The 23106-nt window shown below is 57.3% G+C and overlaps 1 protein-coding gene and 1 long non-coding RNA gene across 14 annotated transcripts in view; one reads left to right on the forward strand and one right to left on the reverse strand.

Moving 5' to 3' along the window:
* TNRC18 (trinucleotide repeat containing 18) overlaps window positions 1-19305 on the reverse strand; it is a 107042-nt gene extending 87737 nt beyond the window's left edge. For 10 of the 13 annotated variants that reach the window (XR_012325952.1, XR_012325951.1, XM_033839967.2 and 7 more), the window contains exons 1-2: window positions 12458-12844; window positions 10117-10549 (exon numbers count right to left, since the gene is read on the reverse strand). Coding sequence is in view for 10 of the 13 variants with exons in the window: in XM_033839967.2 (XP_033695858.1) it covers window positions 10117-10303 (187 nt within the window). In the remaining 3 variants the exon portion in view is untranslated. Of the gene's footprint in view, window positions 1-10116; window positions 10550-11843; window positions 12249-12457; window positions 12845-19041 lie in introns of those variants that run through there. The other 3 variants (XM_033839958.2, XM_033839961.2, XM_073791851.1) reach the window with 3 other exon arrangements.
* Window positions 12920-18584, forward strand: LOC141276444 (uncharacterized). The gene is made up of 2 exons (XR_012325956.1): window positions 12920-17441; window positions 17994-18584. It is a non-coding gene; the product is annotated as an uncharacterized lncRNA (long non-coding RNA).
* Window positions 19306-23106: the final 3801 nt, after the last annotated feature.

Below are 23106 nucleotides of genomic sequence, written 5' to 3' on the forward strand. Positions count from 1 at the left end.
AGAGCTAGAGGGTGGGGGGCTTACTTCGCACATTCTTGGTGCTGTGACTGGGCCACAGGACCTGTGGCCACTGCCAACGTCCCCAAGCTCCCATCCGTGCGGTACACGTGGCTGAGAATCTTGAGCTGCAGAGGTTCTTCCTCTGAGCTAAGCAGAGGCTCAGAAGCCACCAGGCCAGATTGACCTGCCCCGCCCACCTACAAGGGGAGGGGTCCAGCTGGGCCCGAGGGCGGGCCCGAGGGGCTTTATTCCTCCAGCTCCCTCCTCCAGGCTAAGTGCTACCTCCAGCCTCCCTCCCCTCCCGCTGGAGCCAGCCCTCACCCCAAGACAGCTGGATCCCAGCAGGCACCTTTCAGCCGCCCAGACCTCCCAGCTCCTCCCCAGCAGAGGTCACAGCAAGAGAAGGGCGATCTGGGTTTAACTCCAGCCCCTCCTCCAGCCCAGAATCTGGGCCCCCTGTAGGCTAGGACTTTGCCTTGCTCCCACCAGACACCCAGACCACAAAGTAGGTGCTCAAATCTAAATAAAGGGGATCCCAAGGCAGCCCAGAGCGGTCAAGGCCTCAGCCTTGCCAATGATATGCAAATGAATCCACCCCGGCCTCGCCCCAGGGCTCCAGTCTTTCTCAATTCTAAAGCAATTACAGAGGATTTCCCCATTGATTTCTCTTCCCCCTAAAGGAGGTCCTGGCCTAGAGGAAGTAGAGATAGGGATGGAGGGAGGGCCTTCTAGGAACTAGGGGCCCAAAACAGGGCAGTGTCCTAGTGGGAAGGCGGAGACAGAGAGGAACCAGGTCTCTCCGGCACAGGGCCAGGGGAGGAGAGGCAGCCGGGTCCCAGGGCACTGAGATCTAGTAGGACAAATCCTTTCCCAGAGGACTTCCCTGGCGGTCCAGTGGTTTAGACTCCACGCATCCACTGCAGGGGGCACCGGTTCGATCCCTGGTTGGGGAACTAAGATCCCACATGCCCAAAAAAGAAAGAAAAGAAAAAAATCCTTCCCCAGGTGCCAGCACACTCACAAAAATGGCAGCAACACGGTTTTAAAAGGAAACATTTCTGCGCATGAATGGAACCCTTGAGGGTCTTAGGCTGGATTCTCAGGGCTGGTGTGGGGACCAAAGTGAAAATGGGATCTGAGTACAAATCCTCATCCTTAAAAGGTACACTCAGCTCTTGGAAGAGGGGCGGCCAAGTTTAAACTCCCTGGAGGCTGTTAACAGGACTCCAGCCTGGGAGACTGAGGAAGACAGAAAGGAAGACCTACAGACACTGTCAGAAACTTCCACAATGGTCAACAAGTCCCCCCCTTGGATCCCAGTCTCATCAGCCTGTTAGCGCCTCTTTCTTAAATATGAAGAGACATCAGAGAACCAGCCAGACACCTGCAGAGTCTCCAACATGAAAGACAAATGAACAGAAAAGACCCAGAGGAACAGAGACCATGCCTGAGAGAAGAAAACTCCAGAAAAAAATATAATTAATATCCTGCAAGTGATGAGAACTAATGTATCCATGAAACAAGAACAGGGCGCGACTGAAAAAATAAAAGGACTTGCCTAGTGGCACAGTGGTTAATAATCCGCCTGCCAATGCAGGGAACACGGGTTCAATCCCTGGTCCTCGTCCGGGAAGATCCCACATGCTACGGTGCAACGAAGCCCGTGCGCCACAACTACTGAAGCCCGCGCGCCTAGAGCCCGTGCTCTGAAACAAGAGAAGCCACTGCAATGAGAAGCCCGCGCACCGCAACAAAGAGTAGCCCCACTCGCCACAACTAGAGAAAGCCCGCAAAGCCCACGGGCAGCAACAAAGACCCAACGCAGCCAAAAATAAAAATAAACGAATATTTTAAAAAAAGAGAGGAGCATCCAGGTTATAAGACAGAGCTCCTAGGTATTAAAAATATGACAACTTAATTAAAAAATCAAACTGCACAGTTAGAAGACACAATTGAGACCATCTAGAAAGCAGAAGAAACAAAGAGATGGAAAATAGCAAAGAAAGTAGAAGAAAAGTAGATGATCATTCTAGGAGATCCACTATCTAACAGAGGCGCTAGAAAGAATAGCAAAAATGGTGAGACGCAAATCATAAAATACCAATAAAATTAATAGTAATTCAAAAAGTCTGCATTTAAAATGTAAAAGGTAAGCACTATTACTCATTTTACAAAAGAAAAAACAGAAGCTTACAGAGTTAGGTAACATGTCCAAGGCCATGTGGCAAGTGGAAGAGCATGTGTAAGACTTTCAGAGCCAGTGCTCTATAACTATTACGTGGTTCTAGAAGATTTTAGGCGTTTGTAAAAGGGAAGACAAAAAGTTCACGTGCAAAGATCAAGAATCAAGATAACATCACACCCTCAGAAGCTGCACTGGAATTTGGAAGGTGATGTTGCAGTTCCTCCAATGATTTCCAAGGTGCCTGTCAAGCCTGAAGGTAAAATAAAGGCATCTTCAGGTACACTAGGCCTCAAAAAAATTGCCTTCTGTGTATCCTTTCACAGAATGCTACTGCAAGATATGCTCCACCAAAACAAGGAAAGCAGGAAAGAGGAAGGAATGAGAATCGGGAAACAGGAGATGCAACACAGCACAGAGGGACAGTGAGTCTGAACAGGCCCAGCCACCAGGCAAACCAGACTAGAGAAGGAAGAAGAAAAACTGCAGGAAGGAAATCTCCAAGAGGAGAAAGACGCAGCTCATCCAACAGATCTAACCAAATGAAAACTATACCAAGAGATGAGAGGACAGAGATTCTAAGAAATCCCTGCAAATGGGGGGAAAAAAGAGGCAATTAATAACTCAAGGAAATAAAGAAATGAATTTTATTGTATCACTTGGCTCAAATACAAACATTTACAGATCCAAAGCCATAATAATAAAACTGATCTCAACAAAATTGTATTTCGGGAATTCCCTGGCGGTCCAGTGGCTGGGACTCTGTGCTTTCACTGCCGAGGGTCCAGGAGGGCCCAGGTTCAATCCCTGGTGGGGGAACTAGGATCCCACAGGCTGCGTGGCACGGCCAAAACAAAAAACAAAACAAAACTGTATTTCACAAATATTGGGAGGAGAGAGGAAGGAGGGATGGGGGTGGGGGATGGCGTGAGGCAACAACGACAAGCAATGTGTACTAAGTGCTTCTTATTTTCTAGATAATGTTCTAAATGCTTTACGTGTATTAATGATTTAATCCTCATAACAATCTCATGAAGTAGATACTATTGTTATCCCCATTTTACAGATGAGAAAATCAAGGTAGGAGAGGTAAAGAAACTTGCCTACGGTCTCACACTAATAAATGGGAGAGTCAGGATAGAGACTTGGACGGCCTATGCAAAATCCACATCTTCTATAGAAGTCGATAAAGAATCTCAAAATCTAAAAAATAACTAGCAGTAGAAGCAGGGAATTCCAGAAAAATAGGGATGAAAAGGCCAAAAAAGAAAAACAGCCAGGAGAATTTAAAGGGGGCATCAGGAATGGGGAGACAGGAGGCAAGGGATTGCTGGTTCTCTTTATAATCCTTCTAACACCATCTGACTTTTTAAACGACACCTAACTTTAAAGTTTATACTCTGCATAAAACAGAAGTGTATACTTTCACTAGGTGAATTTTACAGGATGCAAAGCATTCCTCAATAAAACTTAAAAAAATGAGGGAAAAAAAGTGTTTAAGATGCAGGCACAGGGACTTCCCTGGCAGTCCAGTGGTTAAGAATCTGAGCTTCCAGTGCAGGGGGCACGGGTTCAGTCCCTGGTTGGGGAACTAAGATGCAGAGCGGGTGGGGGTGGAGGGGATGCACGCTCAATTAGGTACTGCTACTTACTCACCAGAATGAATAGAATTTAAAGCAACTGACAATATCACGTGCTGGGAAGACAGGGAACGGACTGCACAATGGTGCGACCACTGGAAAGCTCACAGCTACAAAAGCGGGATCTACACATACTCTGTGACCCACCAATTGCAGTCCTGGATACTATCTACACGGCCAAAGAAGTGTGTACCTACATGCACCAAAAGGGCACGATCATACCAGCACTATTCACAGCAAACACCGGAAACAACCTAAATGTCCATCAACAGACAAGAGTGATGTGAACTGCGCCGTATTCACGAGGTGGAATACTATACAGCAACCAGAAATCAGTTACTGCTTCACACCTCAGATACGGATGAATCTTACACGCTGGTGTGAGTGAAAACAGCTAAAAATCAAAAAGGACAGGCTGCATGACTCCATTTACAGAAAGTTCAAATACAGGAAAAACTAATCTAAGGTAACAGAAATAAGAATGAAGTTGGGTGTGGGGTGGATGGTGACCAGGAGAGAGCAGAGGGAACCTTCTGGATGCGGGAAACGTCCTGATCTTGAGCTGGCTGGGGGTGACATCAGCGTGTTCATTTTGTAAAACTGCAAGTACTGACCACTCAGGATTGAAGCGTTTCACAGAGTATCCATTCCACCAAAAAAGGAGAATAAGAAAAATAATGGGCTCCAGTTGGCACCCTGGAGTCTAAGGAGCCCGTGGACCATACAAAGGGGCTACGTACACAATTTCAGAGGTCCTCAGAGAGGACCAGACTAGAGCCAGGGATTCGTGAGTCACTGGTTAAGGACAATTTTAATTACAGCAATCACTTTTACTGTAACTTTTGCACAGGGCTATTCGTACGCTAGGCACTTCAGTACCATTAATGGACCCATTTCACAGATAAGAAAATCTAGGCTTAGAGTCATCACCCAGTAAGTGGAAGAGCAAAATCCGACCTCAGCCCCGAGGCCCTCCTGCCCCCGGCAGTTACCTGGAGATTGCAAGATGAACCTAAGCTGGTGCATAAGGCCCAGAACATGCAAAATTATTACTGAGAGTGTGTGAAGCAGGTTTTTTACTCTGGGCTGAGGGTCCATCACTTTCATTAGCTCATAAAAGAACCTGGGATGCAGATGGTGAATGCCTTCACGGCATGCAAAGACGGTTTGTTTTTGTGATTCCGATCCAATGGCCTTGATATCCTCCAAAGTCAGATGCCAGGCCTCTACGGGCAGCTGGCGTGGCAAGGACCCTCGCCCTGAGGGCCAAGACTGGCCACTGGCCAGGGGTCTCCACTGCCCCTGGGGAGGCCCAAGACCTGTCCTGAGCAGCAGCTCCCACAGGGGCCCTCAAAAGCTGGGCTGGGAAGTAAAGGACAGGTGAGGTTCATGATGGGGGGAGATTCTGGGTGAAAGACAGGACCCCACGTGACCAAAGACAGGGCTCTAAGGGACCAGGTGGCAGTTACGTGAGATCAGACTGCAGACTGGTCCACTCCAGGAGCCAAGATCACCCCGACCTGGCCACATCCAGATCAAGAACGCTCGATCACCAGCTTCTCCTCAAACCTGTTCCTCCCCATTCCTCCAGAAGTAGCACTGACCAAAAATCCATCTGCTGTCCTCCTCATCTGCCCCTCCACATCGATCTCAGCAGCCCCACCTCCACAAGACACGAAACCCTGGCCACCTCCAGCCTCCCTCCCTGGTCACTATCACCTCCCTGACAACCTCCTCACCACGGACAAGTTCCCTCTTCCCTCCCGTCTACCGATCTCCAGCAATCCAGATTAATTTTGTTAAATGCCCATTTGGAAATCATTTCAAACTCAAAGTCTGAAACAGTCCAACTAGCAAATAGTCCAACTGCCATATGACCTTCCCCAGGTTCGGCAGTTGTGAACTGCTTTCTCACCCTACGTGTGACAGGGTGAGAAGCCGATTTATTGGAAATCAGTTGATTTATCGTTGTCTCCCACGTCTAAAAATTTTAGATATTGTTTTTTTTCTTTTCCTGAGCCATTCCTGAGAGTACTTGCATTCATCAAGTCAAGTCCCCTGCCCCTAAACGTTTCAGTGTTCTTACTTCGCAAGAGCAAGGACGTTCTCTTACATAATCACATTACCGTGATCAACTTCGTGAAACCTGATATTCACTTGATGCTATCGGCGAACCTACAGTCTATATTCCAATTCTGTCAATTGCCCCAGTGATGTTCTTTAGAGCAATTTCTCCCCTGATCCGAGATCCAATCGAGGGCTATATATGGCCTTTTTGCTGTCAGTTTTTTCATCTCCTTCAACCAGGAACAGTTCTCAGCCTTCGTCTTGCATGCCACTGACATTTTTTAAGAGTCCAGACTAGTTCTGTAAAATGTCCCTCAATTTGAGTCACTCCCTCCATTTAAAACCCTGCCTTCTCATTCCTCAGAGTTTGAAATTCCAAGACCTCATTACTGGCCTTCAGGGACTTACAGGGCCCCCCCCTCCCCCCAGCTCTGGCCATTCTCAGGGCTCACAGCCCCTCACCACTCCGGCCAAAAAAGTCCCTCGGTATTTTCTTTCCTTCACAGCCTATCTCTCTCTTTAAAATGACTTCCTTCGCTGACTTATGTTTACTGCCTGGCCCCCACACACTAAGATGGGAGCTCCAATGACGGCAAAGATTTTTCTGTGTTTGGTCGCCGCCGATTCCCAGGGCCAGAGCAGTGCCTGGCACACAGGAAGCACTTGGAAATCCTTTGCTGAGTAAATGAACAAGTGAGGAAAGAAGACAGTGCTGAGGCTGAGAGCTAAAGAACCAGGAGGCTCAGAGAGCCAGGGGGCTGTGGAGGCCCTTCCAGATTCTAGAACGTTCCCCAGGCCTCCCCTATGCCTCTGCCCACACAAGGATGCGCCCAGCAAATCTCCCTTGAGGATCGCATCCCTCCACCAGCCAGTCCCGCTGATTAATCTTCTTAAATCAATCTCAGCAGGCTGACTGGATTCCAGAGATAGAGCTGATCAGACCCTGGCGAAGGCCCACGGCCCACTATTGTCCACTGGCCGGTCCAAAGTGCAGGGCCTCCCCATTCTGACTCTGGGTTCCCACCCCCCATTCACATATCCTCCAGGGGCCGGCCCAGGGTGTGGGGTCAGGGAGAATAAACATCCAAGCACAAAATCCTGCTAATAGCTCTTTAATTGCAATGGTGAGGGCAACTGAGTCCAGGCCTCCCAACCCCAGAACAGAGGAGCAGGTCGCCCAGGCGTTTGTCACTTACTTGCCCATTTCCCCGACTGCTGTGAATATTTTAGGGCTCACACACCTATCGATACTCAAGATTACTGGAAAGGTAACCGGGACCCTCTATCCCAAACCCCATTTATTCCTGATTTCACCTCCTCTTCTGCAGAGGAAGGAACCATCCCTCTGCACCCGGATCCACGATGCAGAAAGCTGTCTCCCAACCCCCTGTCAATATCTGCTTGAATAGGGTCCCAGCCACCCCCCCACAGCCAGGGTCCCTTCCAGCTGTGAGCCCTCCTGGGGGCAGCTCCCTCTACCTCGGAAAGCTGGATTCACCCGGAGTTCCCGCCCACGCTGGAGTCCAGAGGTAACTCGGCCTCTCCAGCTGTGTGACCTGAGGCAAATAGCTCAGCTTCTCCAGGCTTCCCAGTACAAGCATAAACAAAGATGCGGCTGATAACGTTGGCGTGACTTAGGGAGCTGACAGCCAAGAAGGTGATGCGCCTTGGAAGCGGAAAATTTAGCACCTGCACCCCGCAAGAAAGGCGGGGACGGGTGCTGGGTTGAGAAATTTGTAAGCCTGCCCCGCCCCAAGCAGTGAACGGGGAGCAGTTCCCCACCGCCTGGCTAATGGAATGAGCACCAGGCTTGGTCTGGGCGTCGGCCCAGGGTCTGGGGGTCCCTAGGTCTCAGTGCGGCCACTCGACCGGCGGGGAGCAAGAGGCAGCGTCAACCCCCCACCCTTCCCTGCTGGGTGAGCGAGCACCGGCCTGAGTGGCGACGCTTCCCGCGCCCGGCTCCTCTTTCCTCCATGACCTCAGCCGCCAAGCACGCAAAACTCAGGCAGGTCCTAACTCACAAAGTGCAGGCACAGGCCTCTGCGGCCACCTCCCGCTGCTTCCGCGTCCTGCCTGCCCCTCCCCCGAGTCCCTTCCCCCCGTGCCTCAGCCTCCCCGTCCACCTAATGGTTATTAGGGGGCCTGGCTGCTGCGCTTGGGCTCGGCGCGGCCCTGGCCCCCTTGAGCGGTGGCTGTTTCCCCGGCTGCTTCTCATTAGAACGCTTGGCCGCCGCCAGGCCCCAGCCAGATTGGACACCGGGAGTCCGCGGCGCCCTCTCGCAGACTCTCGGAAGGCGAGTGAAGGCCCTGCCAGCCAGAGTGACTGGGGTCTCACTTCTAGGCCACAGAACCCTGCCACCTCTCCGGGCCGGGCCAAGCGACCTTAAGGGCGCAAACACAAAAATGACCGCGGCCTCTGGGCGCGCGCAAAAGGGAACAGCCCAACAGGCCCTTTGTACCCCAGGGCCGCCCCCCAGCCCTTCCTCTAGGGTCTCCGGCACCCCTCCCTCACCGGAAGCGCACCACTTGGGAGAAAACCCTAGCCCTCGGCGTGGCCGGCCGGGCAGAGCTCCTGGGGGACACGCGCACCCCAAGGCCACGACCCGGTCCTCGACCCCCCCCCCCGGGCAGGCGGGGATCTTCGCGCTCCCGGCCCCCCCCCCCCCCGACCCCGTGCGTGCCCCTCCCCCGCCTGGCGCCTCACAAAGGCCCTTTGTCCCGCCGAGCCCTGGGACTCTGGTTCCTGAAAAGTTCCAAGAGAAAAATCAAAGAGAGGGGCAAAAACAGCGAGTGCTGCCGAGCGCGCTGGGTCGGTGCGGCAGGGCCAAGGCGGCTGCTGCGGCCCAGAGCTGTCCCCTCCAAGACCCCAAGGCCAAGGGAGCGTCGGGAGCTCCCCGAGAAATCACAGGAATCCTAGACTACGCTTTGTTGTGGGAGAGGTGGATTTTTTTTTTTTTTTTTGCGGTACGCGGGCCTCTCACTGTTGTGGCCTCTCCCGTTGCGGAGCACAGCCTCCGGACGCGCAGGTTCAGCGGCCACGGCTCACGGGCCCAGCCTCTCCGCGGCATGTGGGATCTTCCTGGACCGGGGCACGAACCCGTGTCCCCTGCATCGGCAGGCGGACTCCCAACCACTGCGCCACCAGGCAAGCCCGAGGTGGATTTTTTTTTAAGTTGAAGCGTGGGACGCCAGGCACAAAGCTGGAGGCAGCCGGGGGAGGAGGAACCGGGTTTTCTGCGGCGGCCGAAGGCAAGTCTGGAGGTCCCCGCGTCTCCCTTCCCACCCCGCCGGACTGGAGCGGCCGAGGCTCGCGTGGGGCAATCTTCTCCCTCTCCAGTGTGGCCCCCACCGAGCCTGGGCAGCCCCTCTCGGGAAACGGCAGAAGCCGCCGGGCCTTCTCGGACACCTCCTCCCGCGCTTCCATGTCAGACCCATGGTGTTCCCTCCGCCGATCGTGCCCCGCGGATCCGCTCCTGCGCCACTTCCTTCCCCTAGCTTCGGGATGGCGACTGCCCAGGATCTGCATCCCTGCCTTCCCGCAGGAAAACAAGGGGTCCCCGGGGCCGGGGTTGCTGCCCTCCTTCCCGGGGGTGTGGGGGGGGGTGGGATGAGGGGTCTCCCAAGGGCCGCCGGCCGCCCGCCCCCCGGAGGCCGCGTTCCCAGGGCTGGGGTCTTCGTCCGTCCGCACCCTCAGGCGCCGGGGCTGGCTGGAGACCCCGCACGAGAGTTAAGAAGCTAAGGAACGAACCCAGGCCCAGGGCGCCTGAAAAAACATTTGCCACAAAAACTATTCCGGCTCTGGGAGCAGATGTCTCAAAGGGTATGGAGTTGGTCTGTTCTTTTCTCGCCCAGATTTTGAAAACTCCAGCCCAGGCTCGAGTTGCAAGAGCCCGGGGTTTGGAATAGCCCCTGGTGGCTCCGGTTTCGGCAGACTCGAGCGCCTTGGGAGGGCCCGAAGCGCCGGGGAAGGCAGCTGAGTCGCGCGCCCCTCTCCACCGGAGCCTCCAGACTGGCCTCTGCCCCGGGCCCAGGGGTCTCCCCAGCCCGGGAACTGAGCCTGCCGGCAACCCATGGGCACCCAGTGGACCGGCCGAGGGAGAAGGAGGGGCCGAACCCCCGTTGCGAACGCCGGGGGTGGGTGGGGGGACGGACCTAGCACTTTCCCCGGGCCTCCCTCCCAGGATCCCGAGGAGACTACTGAGGGCGGGCATCGCGCAAGGCACTTACCCGGGTGCGGGTGGAGGTTGAGGCCGGCCATGTACTTCCCGGGCGGCAGCGCGCCGGGCAAGCCTGAAGCGGGCAAGCGTCCGGCCGTGGCGGCGCCCACGCGGTGACTGTCCATGGCCAGGCCGGACAGCAGCGGCGGCGGGGGGCCGTGCACAGACCGCGGGGGCCCGAAGTCTCGGCCATCCATCCTCCGCGGGAGTGCCGCGGCCAGCCCCCCACCCGGCCCGCGGGCCTAGTTCAGTGGGACCTAAAAGTTCGGCCTCGACGTAGTCCCAGAGTTCTCGGGCGGCGGGGGCTCCGCGGCGTGCATGGCGGCGGCGGCCAGCGGGTCTTGCGCTCGGCGGCGGGCCTGCGGCCCGAGGCGCACAGACGGCCGGTGGTGGAGCCCCTCCGGGCGGCCAGGCGGAGCTGCGCGAGGCGGCGCACAAGGCGTCTTGGCGGGGAGAGGAGACGGGCCGCGGAAGAAACAGAAGGGGAAAAAAGAAAAAGGAGGGGAAAAAAGAAACAAGTTCAGAAAGTCGTCTATGCCGTTCGGGGTCGGGGGCTGCCGATGTGGTGGCCAGAAATGAAATCGGGAGTAGCCCCTTTTCCATAAAAAGTTAAATTCCATGCTCCTTCCTTCGGCGGCATCGGGCTCACGGGCAACGGCTCAAAAGGTGGCCGGTGGCGCGCTACGCCCCAGCCCAGACTCTGCCTCGGCAGCTCACGGGTGCTCCCGAAACTGGGGAAGGCCCCTCGGCCGCGCCCCGAGCGCGTCAATACAAACCTCCGAAGTGTGTTGGATTCCTGGGCGTCACATGCTCCGGGGTTTCAAACAGTGAAACCTTTCCACGAGCAGTTCGAAATGTCTCCCTAAACACTATGTAACTATCTTATCTGGAAAGTTTAATACTTAACCTTTGGGAGCCCTTGTCTCCCTTTTCTGAGTTTGGTTCCCCTGAGCTCGCCCCGAGCCTCGGAATTAGTAGTTTTTTCATGAAAGAGGGTGCTAAGCGGGTTTATTATTTTTAAAGAGACTCATCGCCCCCTCGTGCCACCCCCCTCGGGCCACTGTGAGTCGCAGAGCCTAAGTCCGAAGAGCCGAGACGTGGCATTCTCGCCCGAGGACTGGAAAGAATCCTTCAAAACAAGCTTTGGTTTCATTTTCCAGCGCCCTGGCCTGGGAATCCTGCGGCCCGAGGACGTGGCCTGGCGCGGGGAATTTGGGGGGCGTCAGAGGGGAAGGGAGAGACTCAAGGGTCTCGCTCCTACCCTAGCTTGCCCCCAACCCCACAAATAACCTACAAAGAAAACCTTCGCGTCGCGGGCCGACCGAGGGGCGCCTCCCCCAGCGTTGGGCAAATCCCCCTGTAGTTCCAGTATAAAGCTGTTTATTTTAAAGATCTGCCGATTCCCGTGGGGGCGGGAGGCGGTCTGGGAGCCAACCCTGCCCTCGCTCTCCGTCTGCCCTCAGCAGCTCGGATTCCTGATTCCAAGAGGCCCGGGCGCTCCTAGAGCCAGCCACCGGTCAAGCCAAAGCCACCGGCTCCCGGGTGCCCGCCCTGCTCCCCGCGACCGGCGGCCAGGCCCCGGAGCTGCAGACCCTCTCAGCCGCAACCCCCCGGCGTCCTCCAGCCTCCCTCCCCAACTTTGCTAAGGATGCTTATTTTAACCCGGTTTTGGTTACAAACACCCCCTCCCTCCCTCGCTGCCTCCCATCAGGCTCTGGTTACCAGATCCGCGTTTACTTTAGAAAAATCTAAGATCGCCACATCCGAAGATACATGTCAGGCGATGAGCTTTCCGTGATTTAAAAAAAAAAAAAATTCTTTGTGTAGCTTTCTTTTAAAAGCCAGCGCTTCGGGTCATGCCCCAGCGCCCCACTTTGGGGAAGTCGGGGTGAAGCCCCCCGGAACACCCTTGCTCTGGTAGAGAAGCTGGCTCGGTCATCTGCGGGCTCTGCTGCGTTCTCCCTACTTTTCTTCCCCTCTTAAATGCAGTTAAAATGGCTGAATTCCGGCTTTTAATTAAAAACAGCCTATAATCGAAAACGTCTAGGCGTCCCTGGCTCCCCCACCGCCTGCCGGGAACCGAGAAGGGAACCGACGCCCCTCGGCCCGGTTGGGAGGGCTAGAGCAGGGCTGGGGGCTCAGGTGGGCGCCCGGGGCGCAGGGACTTGCCCCCACCCCTCCCGGGGCACCCCACCACGCCGGCCCTGGTCCCCCGATTCTGTCCTCGGGAGCTGGAGAGCTGAGGGTATCCCCGGCGCACCCCGAGGGGGGAGGCGGGGTGGGGGGCCATCTGGAGAAGTTTGGAGACCATCGCGCCCGGCCAGGGGCAGGCGGGTGGCCCAGCGGCGTACCTGGCGCGGCAGGGCTCCCGGCTCCAGGCGACGGCGACTCCGGTGGCGGCCCCGGCTCCCGGCGCGGCTAGGCGCCCGTGCTGCCCGCCATCCCGCGGCCGCTGCTCCCCTTCGCCACCCGCAGCCGCCTCACACTTTTTGCCCGCCTTTCCTTTTTTTGGTAGAAAACCGCTCCCCGGGCCGAGCGCTCGGCGCGCCAACTCCTCCGCCCTCCCGCGGCCGGGCTCCCGCAGCCCCCGGAAAAGCCAGCTTTCCTCCCGCCGAGCTCCCCGCTTTTTAATAAAATCCAGGTAGCGCCGGTTTAAAGAATCCCAAATCTCCATATACAGCCCGGGATTGGAAAAGGTACATTACACAACCCCCCTTTCAAGTTCCTCTCGCTGGATCTAAAAAAAAAAAAAAAAAAAAAGCCGCGGGGGGGCGGGAAAGGGGAGGGTGGGGGAGGGGAACACTCTACGGCGAAGAAACACGCATTGTTCCCGGGTGCCCGCCTCCCCCCCAGGCCTGCCCCCGGCCGCCACCCATTGGCCGCGCGCGCCGCCAATCACGCGCATGTAAACACCTTGGCCCTCAGCCATCCCTATAAAACCAATTACGGACCTAGGGGCTCCAGCAGTTTCTAGGCTCCCCTCGGTGGGGCTGAATGATCAAAACTGGTGGTGAGAATTTTTCCGGGCCGTTTCTAGGCAGCCCTCCCCCTCCACCAGCTCGGACCCCCCCCCCTTCCTCCTCCTCCTTTTTCCTCCCCCCTCCCCCAGCGTCTGGGCTGAGTGATCAAAATAGAGGAAGATGGTTGTCGCCGCAATCCAGGGCTTTGCAAGGCGCAGTTTAATGGGCCGCCTGTCAGCTTCCTGCTCGCAGGAGGAGGTGACAAGCCGAGCGAGCCGGGAAGAGCCAGAGGCCCGGCGGGCTGCACCCCGGGCCCGGGCCCCCGGCTCCCCACCTCCCCTAGGGCGCGCCTTCTACAACGCGCGGTGGAGACGCCAAAACGGACAAGGGCTGCTTTTTCCCTCCTCCCCCCACCCCACTTTAAAACAAAGCAGCGATTCATTCCCTCCCCGAACTGCGCGGTTGGGTGGGATGGGCAGGCGAGAAGGCGGTTTTCCTTGCCCCGGTCTGCGGGTTCCTCCCTGAAACGCGGTGTCAGATGGTTACTGATTAATATTTTGGAGAGGCCGCGGCGGCGGGCAGCGGGTGAGTCTCTAATCTCCTAAAAGGGGTTCCTATAGAAACGCGGGCCAGGGCGCGCCCCCCGCTCGGCCCCGGCCCGGGCTGCGGCGCTTTGCACCGCGCCCCTCCCCAAAGGCTCTCTTTGCGTGGGCGCTCCCCTCCCTTTCTCCCCCCCAAAAAAAAAAATCAGAGCAGAAAAAAGGATTAGATGGGCTGAGCGCGAACTGACTCCCTCTCGATTCTGACATTTCAGCCTATTAGCATTTCTCCACGGGGCCTTCTGAAACCTATTAAAGTGTAATATTAAACACCTCTTGGCTGGGGGCCTCTCTCGCCTTCCATCCGCCGTGCCCCCTCCAGGGAGGGCGAGACCGGGGGAAAAAAAAAAATCTGTTGAGCTCAGAGGAAGCAGCAGCCAAGCCCAAAAAGTGCTTGGCTGGCCGCGGCAGCCGGAGGGGGAGGGGAGCCCCAATCCCCCAGACTTTGTACTTTTATTTTGCGCTTTCAGCAAAATCCTTTCTGGGTTGAGTAGCCGGGAGCTGCCCGCGGCAACCTACTTGGCTGCGGGCACGAGGAGTGCGGATGCGGTCGGAGGGGCAGCCCTAGGGGCCCGCTCCCTCCGCAGCCCCGCAGGGACCCGTGCCCGGCTAGGCATTACGTACCCTCAAAAGGAAGCTTGGAGGGGCAGAAATCCTTGGCGATCCTGCCTCAGAGAGCAACCGCGGTGATTAGATTTTAATTAAAACTAGAGAAGCCCGCTCTTTCGCCCTGCGCTGCGGACTCAGCGTTTTCGCATCGTTTATTCTTCTTTTTTTTTAATCCATTTTTAAGGCAACTTTTCTGGAGGGGGGAAAAATGAGCTAGTTAGCGCCCATTCGTTCTATTTTCTTTTCGCCACTTTTAGAAAAAGAAGGGGGGTAGGCTTGGAGAGCGAGCTGGGGGTGTCTAATTTAATTCCAGTATAAATTTGAGGAAAAAAGTTCAGCCTCTTGAGGGCAGTTTCAAGTTGCCCTTCCTGGAGCCTCCTGCGCTGGTTTCTAGGCTGCCCTCTTTTGGAAGCTGGAGCTCTGCGGGGCGGGGGTGGGGGGGAGGGAGGAGTGAGAAGGAAAGAAAGCCACGAAAATAGCCGGAGCCGAGGGGAACAAGCGGCGGAGCAGGGCACGCAGGTCTCAGTAGCGGCCGGGGCGGCGGGAGGCTCCCGTTGCAGCCCCGGGACGGCCAGAGCAAAGACGGAGAAGGAGAGGGGGGTTAGAGAAAGGAGGTATTGTGTCTATGTGCCTTGGGGGAGGGGGGTGACTGCAGAAAATAAAGTAAATGCAGTTGAGCTGCACGAGGCTGCTGAAAGCCAAGACTGGGGAAGGGGCCGTGCGTGGGGTCGCACCCCGGGTGGGCGCAGAGTGTCCTCCAGTCTTATCCAGAGGCCTCTGTGGGTTCCTAGTAAACCCTCCCACTCCCGAGCCCCCATCGCTCAGTATTCAGACCCCAGACACTGAACCTCCATTCCATTATCCCCTGTCCCGGGATCTGGAATGTTTTTCTTTGTTTTAATAGAGCTCAAGAAAAAAATATGTATGTTGAGAGAGTTGGGGTGGGGAATACAAAGGACTTGAAGGGTGGAAAAAACCAAAAGCCTATTTTTATAAATGTTTAATGTTTCCACTCCTGGATGCTCAAGACGCCGTAATTTTGACGGCGGGGTATGTGTGCCATAAATCATTTAGTTGCTAATAAAAATTCTGCCTGTTTGCCCTGGATTTGCCAATGGCGTTTGCATTTTCCAAGTGTGCGCCTGGATGGAGTGGCGAACCAAGCCTGCATTTCATTAGGGCCGAGGTTCGGGGCAGGCGAGGCCCCCTCCCCCACCCATACCCCGGGTCTTTGTGGGCTGCAGCCCCCTTGCGCTCCCCTCCCGGCACATACCCGCACCCGCGCGAGCCGCTGCGCGGCCCTCCCGCCAGAGCTCGCCCGGGTGCAGGGCCTGGGAACGCGTAGGTGGCGGCGGCGGCTCCCGGTTCCCGGCCGCGCAGCGGGGCTCCCCGGACAGACCCTGCCCGGCAGTGCCGGTTCTCCGAGCTGCAGCTCGGGTGGGGGCGCGAGCCGGCTACTCCGAGGAGCCACCCGCCTCGGACGACCTACGCGCGTCCCGATCTTTGCCCCCTCCCGGCCCGCGCCCCGCTGCCCGGGTGCCCGCAGTCGCTGGGCAAGCAGCGGCCGGGAGCCATCTTTAGGGCGGGGGACGGATCCCAAGCCGAGTGGTGGGCGCAGCCCAGGCTTCGTCCAAGACCCTCGCCATTCGTAGAGGGCATCGGGGACACCCCTGGCTGGGCTTCAGGGTCTGGGGAAAGAAACACCCTCCCCGCTTTGGTGGCCACAGAAACGTAAAACCCAGGCCGGGGCGCCCTGCGCGGAGCGGATAACGACGCGCAGCTCGCAGTCCTCCCGGGTCCCGCCGCCATCTTCCACTCCCTCCCCCCACGTATTTGTGTTTACTCGGCAAGATCCGGAGCCAAAAAGAGTGTGTTGACGCAGTGTGTGTGTGTGTGTGTGTGTGTGTTTTGTACTAGCTGGGTGGAAAATCGGCTGAAGGGGGGAACCTCCTTGCAACCCCAAACCTCAGTTCCCAGAGAACCCGCCCAAGCCAGCGCTTTTGTCCGCGGCCATCCTGGGCCGCCAGAAACGAGGCCTTTTGTATATTCCTAGGCCTCCAGCTCCGTGGACGCGGCCTGACTGACAAAATTATTTCGCTTTGTTTTAAAACCCAAGGACAGGCCAACCTTGGATTCAGCTCTCCCTGACTACGCCTTTGTCACTCGCGGGCTCGGTCCCCAGCGCCTCGGTCAATCCTGTCCTATTCAGGGCCGAACACGGCGCTCCCCGGAATCCTGGTGTGGCCGACCGCTTGGACGCGTTCTCCCCCACCCCCTTCCCCAGAAAAGAAACCCGCATCCTTTCCTAGGCGAGGACACCCGAGCCACCTCCACCCGTCGCCCCGAACGGCCCTTCGCGGTGGGGACCGAAATCCCCGCGCCTCCACCAGCCTCTCGGTGAAGGGAGCCCAGGGCATTCGCCGGCCTCGGCTGCCCGGTCGGGAAGCCGTGACGCTGTCTTTTAAGCACCAGTTTCCAGGTTCCAGGTCCGACAACCAGGGAGCTCCTGGCCCGGGTGCCGCTAAAACCCGGAGAGGCCCCGCCCGGGAAAGCCAGGCTCGCCATCCCCTTGCTGGGACGGGCCCAGTCACGACTCAGCGCCGAGCCGAGGTTCGGCCAGCGCAGCCGAGATGCGTCCCGACCCGCCAGAAAGACCCAGGACGCGGCGCCAGAGCCACGAAAGCCGCAGGGACCAGGGGGCACGGCGGGCAGAGCCTGGACCGAAGTGCGAGGCCCGGCCCCGGCAGATCCCGGCGGCTCTCGGCTCCGCCTCCGGCCCTGGCCTCTTCCCCGGCCGGGTCGGGTCTTCCACTCTACTGTTTGGCTCTAAGCGAGACACTCTCCATGCGCAGGGGGCTGGCTGCAGCCATAAATCTCGGCGCAGGGCCCTCCTTCCCGCTGCACGCACGGGTACTCCCGGTCGTCGACCCCGCGTCCCTACCGCACCAGATGCCCCGCTCTCCAGGTCAGGGCCTGGGGGCCCCGAGACTGCGCAGGGAATCCAGCCAGAAGCTTCCCCTTTCACCAGAGAGAGGGAGCGGCCCTGTCCACTCCGTGCCACCATCTTCCATCCCCGCGGTCACCGGACCTGAGGTGGCCTGGGCCTCACCGCATCGCTGCCTAGGGTAGGGGCGCCCGGACGGGGTGCTTACTCCTAGGAAGGCTAGGTGAGGCTGGGATGGGCGCGCGACTACCCACCTGAGCCCAACTCTGGCTCTACCTGTGCCATCGAGGGGCGACATCAGGGTCACAGTGGCTTCTCAGAACTCAGCCTGCCACCCCTCTCTGCAGACCGTGCTTTAATCCTGGGCCATTGTTCTGCCCTTGGAGCCCTCTGAGGGCGCACCATGCGGGGAGGGGGACTTTTTTTGTGTGCGCGGAGGACCAAGCAGGGTGTCTGCAGGCGCCGTGCCTGTAGGTAGGGGCTCATCTGGCTCCCCACCCGGTACCAGCCCATCTTCTCCTCCTTGCCGGGGACACCTCCGGCTTCTCCCCGTCTGGCCCCAGTTCGGCACCCTGGTCGGCCACCCGCTTTGGCGCAAATAGGCAAACCACCGGGAGAGCAGGCATTGGTCCGGCGCTGGTAGCAGCCTGGAAGGCGCGGCAGTCTTTCTACCCCGGGTGGGGGGAGGGGCGTGGGGGGATACAGGGGTGCAGATCCACACAGGGTGTATTTGCAACAATAACGCTTAATGTCACCAACTTTGTCTCTTTACCAGAGGGGCGGGGAACAGGCCTTCGTGCTGGCGACCTGCATCAGGCGGTTTGCTCTATTGATGGGGACAGCCACCTCCGAACCACCACCTCTTGCTCGGGACTTCGGGTGGGGACAACCGCGGAAGGGGGAGGCATTCACCCCTTCTGGGTGCCTCCCGAGAGCCTCACTGTGCCAGTGACACGACGGCAAACTGGCACGTGGCAGATGCCGGAGGCGGAGGGTTTGGAAACCTTGCTGGGAAACACTCACCCGGGGAGCTCCTTCCTAGAATTTCTAAAAGCACAGGAGGAGGGACCGAGGCCCTCTGGCCGAGCCCAGGAGAATCTGAGCACTCGCCTCGCGGCGGAAACGCCGCCTGGGAGTGGAGAGGCGGCTGAGCCACATTCCAGCCGCGCCTCCCCCCTGGGCCCCAGCCCCGCGGCGCCCCAGGAAGCGCCTCCGAAAACAAAGCTCTGCGGTTTCAGCCCAAGGTTAAAGTCCACCGTGAGCATTTTCTTCCCCCAGAATCCAAGAGCGATTGTGTTTCTCCAAATAAACCACCAATAAATCAGCACTGGGCCGCCTGCTGAGGAGCTCTGCTGACCTTGGGGAATGGATTTCCTGCTAGACCCGTCAAGAGGACAGGCGTGGGGAGAGGGACACCATGCCAGCCGTGCCCCCTCCAGAGAGAAGCGGAAGAGGCACTGGCCAAGGGCATTCGTGGGGGTTTAGGTGGTACTGGTGTGCCCGGAGGGGACGGGGCGGCAGTGCCGGCTTGTGGGGATGTTACCGTGGGAGATGGTCGCTCTGGGGAACGCCGACTGCGTGTTCACTGAGCGCCCAGGGTCCCCGCCCTGTTCTAGGCGCTGGGAAAGAGACAAGAGGGACAGAAAAGGCCTCTTTGGGGGCCTCCTTTGTCCGGGTGTGCCTGGGTGTGTTCCCAGCCAGTCTGTGCGGTGTGACTAATGGGATTTATGTATGTCAGCACCAGGGTGACTAATGGAGGGCCCGGCAGCACGTGTGTTTGGGGAGGGGTGTGCCTGCCGGGGGGCGGGGGGGCGTCACTGTACCTGGGGGGGAGGAGGGGGCTCCCCGGTCCCCTCCTCGAGGTCCCCGTCTCCTGCCGCTGGTTCGCAGCTTTGTTTGGGCCTCTGAACCCCTGCGTGGCAGGCCTGTGCGCGCTGAGAGTTCTGCAGCAAATTCCTCCGCCAGCCTGGCCCCCACAGGCGCCTCCATCCCTTCCCACCGGCCTGACCCACGTGGCCCCGGCAAATCCTTCCACAGCAGAACCCTCCGGCTTCCTCTCTTTCGGTCGGAAAATTCCTTCCGATGCAAACCCCTGCTTCGCGCAGGCTTGGACAGCCCTCTGACATGGGTATTGTCACGCCCATTTAACAGGCCAGAAACCAGAGGTTCAGGAAGAGAAGCAACAGGCCCACACAGCTAAGACGTGGCGGGCTTCCTCAGCTAAGCCAGGCAGGGCGCTGGGGACACGAATGTGGAGCCCCTGCAGCCCTGGGAGCCCCCAGCCTGCCGTCCCCTTTCCTGCTCTACCCCGTCTATCCTCTCCACCTTCTCCTGGGGCCTCTCTCCTGCCCTCGCCTGGGGGGGAGGCAACAGAGGTCAGAGGTTAATGGGAGCCCATTTGGCCTGGGCCCAGTAAGGGCAGGGCGAGGTCAGGCTGACCCAGGGAGCCTGGCCCGCACTCCCAGCTGGGAGGGGGCTGCGGTCGGGAGTTCAGGGGGCCGGAGCTCCCAGTTCTGGGCTCAGCACGCACCCGGAGAATCCCATCTCCCCTCCCGCTCTGGGTCTCCCGGTTTCTGACACACACACCCCAGTCTCTGGGCATTCCTCTGGGTGTCTGCTCCTTGCATATGTGTTGTGTCCCACACATCTGTGCCCCTGTTAGAGACACACTCGTCAAAAGGGTCCGTGTGAGCAACAGAAGTGGGGGGACTTCCCAAAGTCACCGAGCCTGGGTGGCAACAAGCAAGCCAGCCAGGTTTTGGCCCAGCTCTGCACCTCCCGTGCTCCCCGCCGGTGCTCTGTGGCCCGTGCTGGCATCTCCAGCGAGGGGCAGCAGGGCCTAACCCTTCTTCCGAGGTCTCCCAGGAGTCTCCCATCCCCACAGTCTCCCAGGATCTCTCTCTCTCACACATACAGGCAGACACACACACATACACACGCACGCACGCACGCACGCTCGCACGAGAGCGCTAATCTCTTCGCCCACCTCCCTCCTTTTTTTTTTTTTTAATCCTTCTTTGGCATTTTCTTTCAAACAGAAAATAAAAATATTTCCCATGGCTGCAGCTTTGAAAGCTTCCCTTGCCTTCCTGCCTCTCTCCCTCACCCCCACCCCCATGTCAGTCCATTTCCAGAGTCAGCAGAAAGTCAAAAACAAACCCAAAAAGATCAAACCCGACAGGCCCCCCTTCCCGCGCCCCTCCACTTTCTCTGCATGTCTCCGGCTGTCTCCACCCTGGAAAGGAGCGGGAGGTGGGCCCCCCACTATACACGCACACATACACTCGCATACTTTCTGTGTCCACAGGGAGTCTCTTAAGAACCTTCTAGAACCACCCTGCCAGAAAGTCCTGCTTACATGGTTCCTTCTGCTGGAAATACGTGGGTTCTTCCCCACCCTCCCCTGTCCAGCCCGGCTCACCTGGCCCAGCTCCCCTGGACCTTCCTCTGGGAGGCCATCTGTTGTGTGTTGAATACCCCCCAAAATTCAGATGTTCGAGTCCTGACCCCCAATACCTCAAAGTGTAATGCTATTTGGAAATAGGGTCGCTGCAACTGTAGTTGCGATGAGGTCATATTGGAATATGGTGGGCCCCAATCCAATATGACTTGTGTCCTTATAAAAACAGGAGGCAGACAGAGGCAGAGGCCTGGAGCACATCCTCCCTCACAGCCCTCAGAAGAAACCAGCACTGCCCACACCTTGATCTTGGGTTTCCAACCTTCAGAGCTGAGAGCGAATACATTTCTGTTGTTTAAGCCGCCCAGTCTGTGACCTTTTGTTGTACCCGCCTTAGCAAACTAACACACCATCCTCATTTTTTTTTTTTTTTTTTTTGTTCGAGCCACATGGCTCGCAGGACCTTGGTTCCCCAACCAGGGATCGAACCCACGCCCTCGGCAGTGAAAGCACAGAGTCCTAGCCGCTGGACCGCCAGGGAATTCCCATACCATCCCAGATTTAAGTGCCCATAAGAGTCAGGCAGGAAACGCAGATGAGCAGAAGTGGGACAGCATCCAGAGGGGATGACTGGTCATATCCCAGACGGCAGTCCCCAGGGGGTTGGTCTGCTGTTGTTCGTGGGCAGCTGGTGCATCAGTCAGAATGCGCTAGGTTATGCTGCAGTGACAAAAATCCCCATCTCAGTGGCTTATCGCAACACATAAAACGTATTCTCCCTGACACATCGTCTGCTCTGAGCCTGGGCAACCCTCCAGGGCAGCTGAACTCCATGTGGTGACTCAGCAGCCCAGGCCGCTTAAATTTCCTGAGTTGACCACCTCAGTGTGAGGCCATCACAGGGAAGAGAGGATCACTGCACAGAGGACTTTCACTGCCAGAGCATTTATCATTCCTTATATTTATCCACTTATGTTTAACAAATACTCACTGGTCAGGCTCTGTGCTAGGCCCTGACGATAAACTGGTAAACACAGTGGACCAGAGTCCTGTCTTCGTGGAGCTTACAGTCCAGTGAGAGGGACAGTTGGTTAACAAAGAACTAACTCTTAAGGGTGGTGAGCACTGCCAAGGAGAAGGCCCAGGAGCAGTGGGAAGAGCCAGACCATGCAGGGCCTCAACCTAAAGCAAGAAAGATATGTTTTCAGTGGGTCCCACAACTAGGAAGCCCAGAAGTATAACACCTTCAGGTATGGATGGATCAAGGACACACACTGCCCCCTCCCTCTCAATTATAATTCCCTCTCCATTGGACCCATTCTCTCCTACAAACATCCATTTTCTCTATGTGGTAGGATATGGCCAACCTCACATCTGCAGCAAGAAAGAGGCAATGCCCCAGGAGTCTATGAGGAGAGATGGTAATGCTGGACAGAAAACAGACTGCAGATGAGCTGTCTACCCGTCACACTCTTCTCTAAGGGCAAGATCTAATCAGACCTGAGGAATGACTGATGAATGAAATTTATCACGCAGCCTTGCCCGAAAGGCAGAATTTCACCAGGGTGATTGTACTGGCCACAAACTCTGCAGCTTCTCCAGTCGCTCCTCCACCTTCCATTCCCCCGCCTCCTCTTTCTCCTCCTTCTCTCTTGTTGTCTCTCTGTCTCTCTCAACACCCTGCCCACACTGGTCACAATTCCAGTTCCAGATGATTAAATGCCACACTGTGGGGCATGGGGCCTGGCTCCCCGAGTGGGAGCGGCTGTCATGACACATTGTATCTATGAGGATGGCCACACAATGTGTCCCTTCTAATCTGTGACCTTGACATTCCTCCCAGTGGAGGTAGAACCCTGTGTCTCTAACCAGACACGTGAAGTGACACTGTGACTTCCAAAGCAAGGTCAGAAAAGGAGACACAATGTTGCCCCTTCCAAGCTGGGGTTTGAACTCAGTTCTGTCCGTCCCTGGCCGGGCTGTCCTTGCTGGGGGGTGGTGACTGAACGACCACGGGAGGAAACAGGAGGGAACTGTGGAGTCAGCCTACCCGGGTTCAAGTTCTGATTCTGCACACACTTGGTGTGTGACATTCACATGCCATTTCCCCTCTGAGCCTCAGTTTACCTGTCTGTGAAGTCGAGCTGAATGAACCTCCTTTCCTGGGATCAGGTGAGAGTGTGTGTGCCTACACCGACCACGCAGATGGCCCCGAGATGCTCATTCCGAACGCTAGCAGGCGCTCAGGTAGCCAAGGGGGCCTGGAAGCCCTGTGCCCCAGGTGACCAGCGCCTCACCCTCTGCGAGTGAGGGCTGGGTACCAGGCAGGTGCTCAAGAAAGGACGGTTTCCCAACTGGCACTGCATGGACTGTGGTCAGCCCTGTCCCCAGGCCACTGCCCTAGCGCTTCTCGACCAGGACAGGACCGAAGCCAACTCTGTTGCTTGTCCGGAGCTACCATGACAATGGCCATAAACTAGGTGGCTGT

This window comes from Tursiops truncatus, chromosome 15 (assembly GCF_011762595.2).
Source record: "Tursiops truncatus isolate mTurTru1 chromosome 15, mTurTru1.mat.Y, whole genome shotgun sequence".
Classification (NCBI taxonomy): Eukaryota; Metazoa; Chordata; class Mammalia; order Artiodactyla; family Delphinidae; genus Tursiops; species Tursiops truncatus.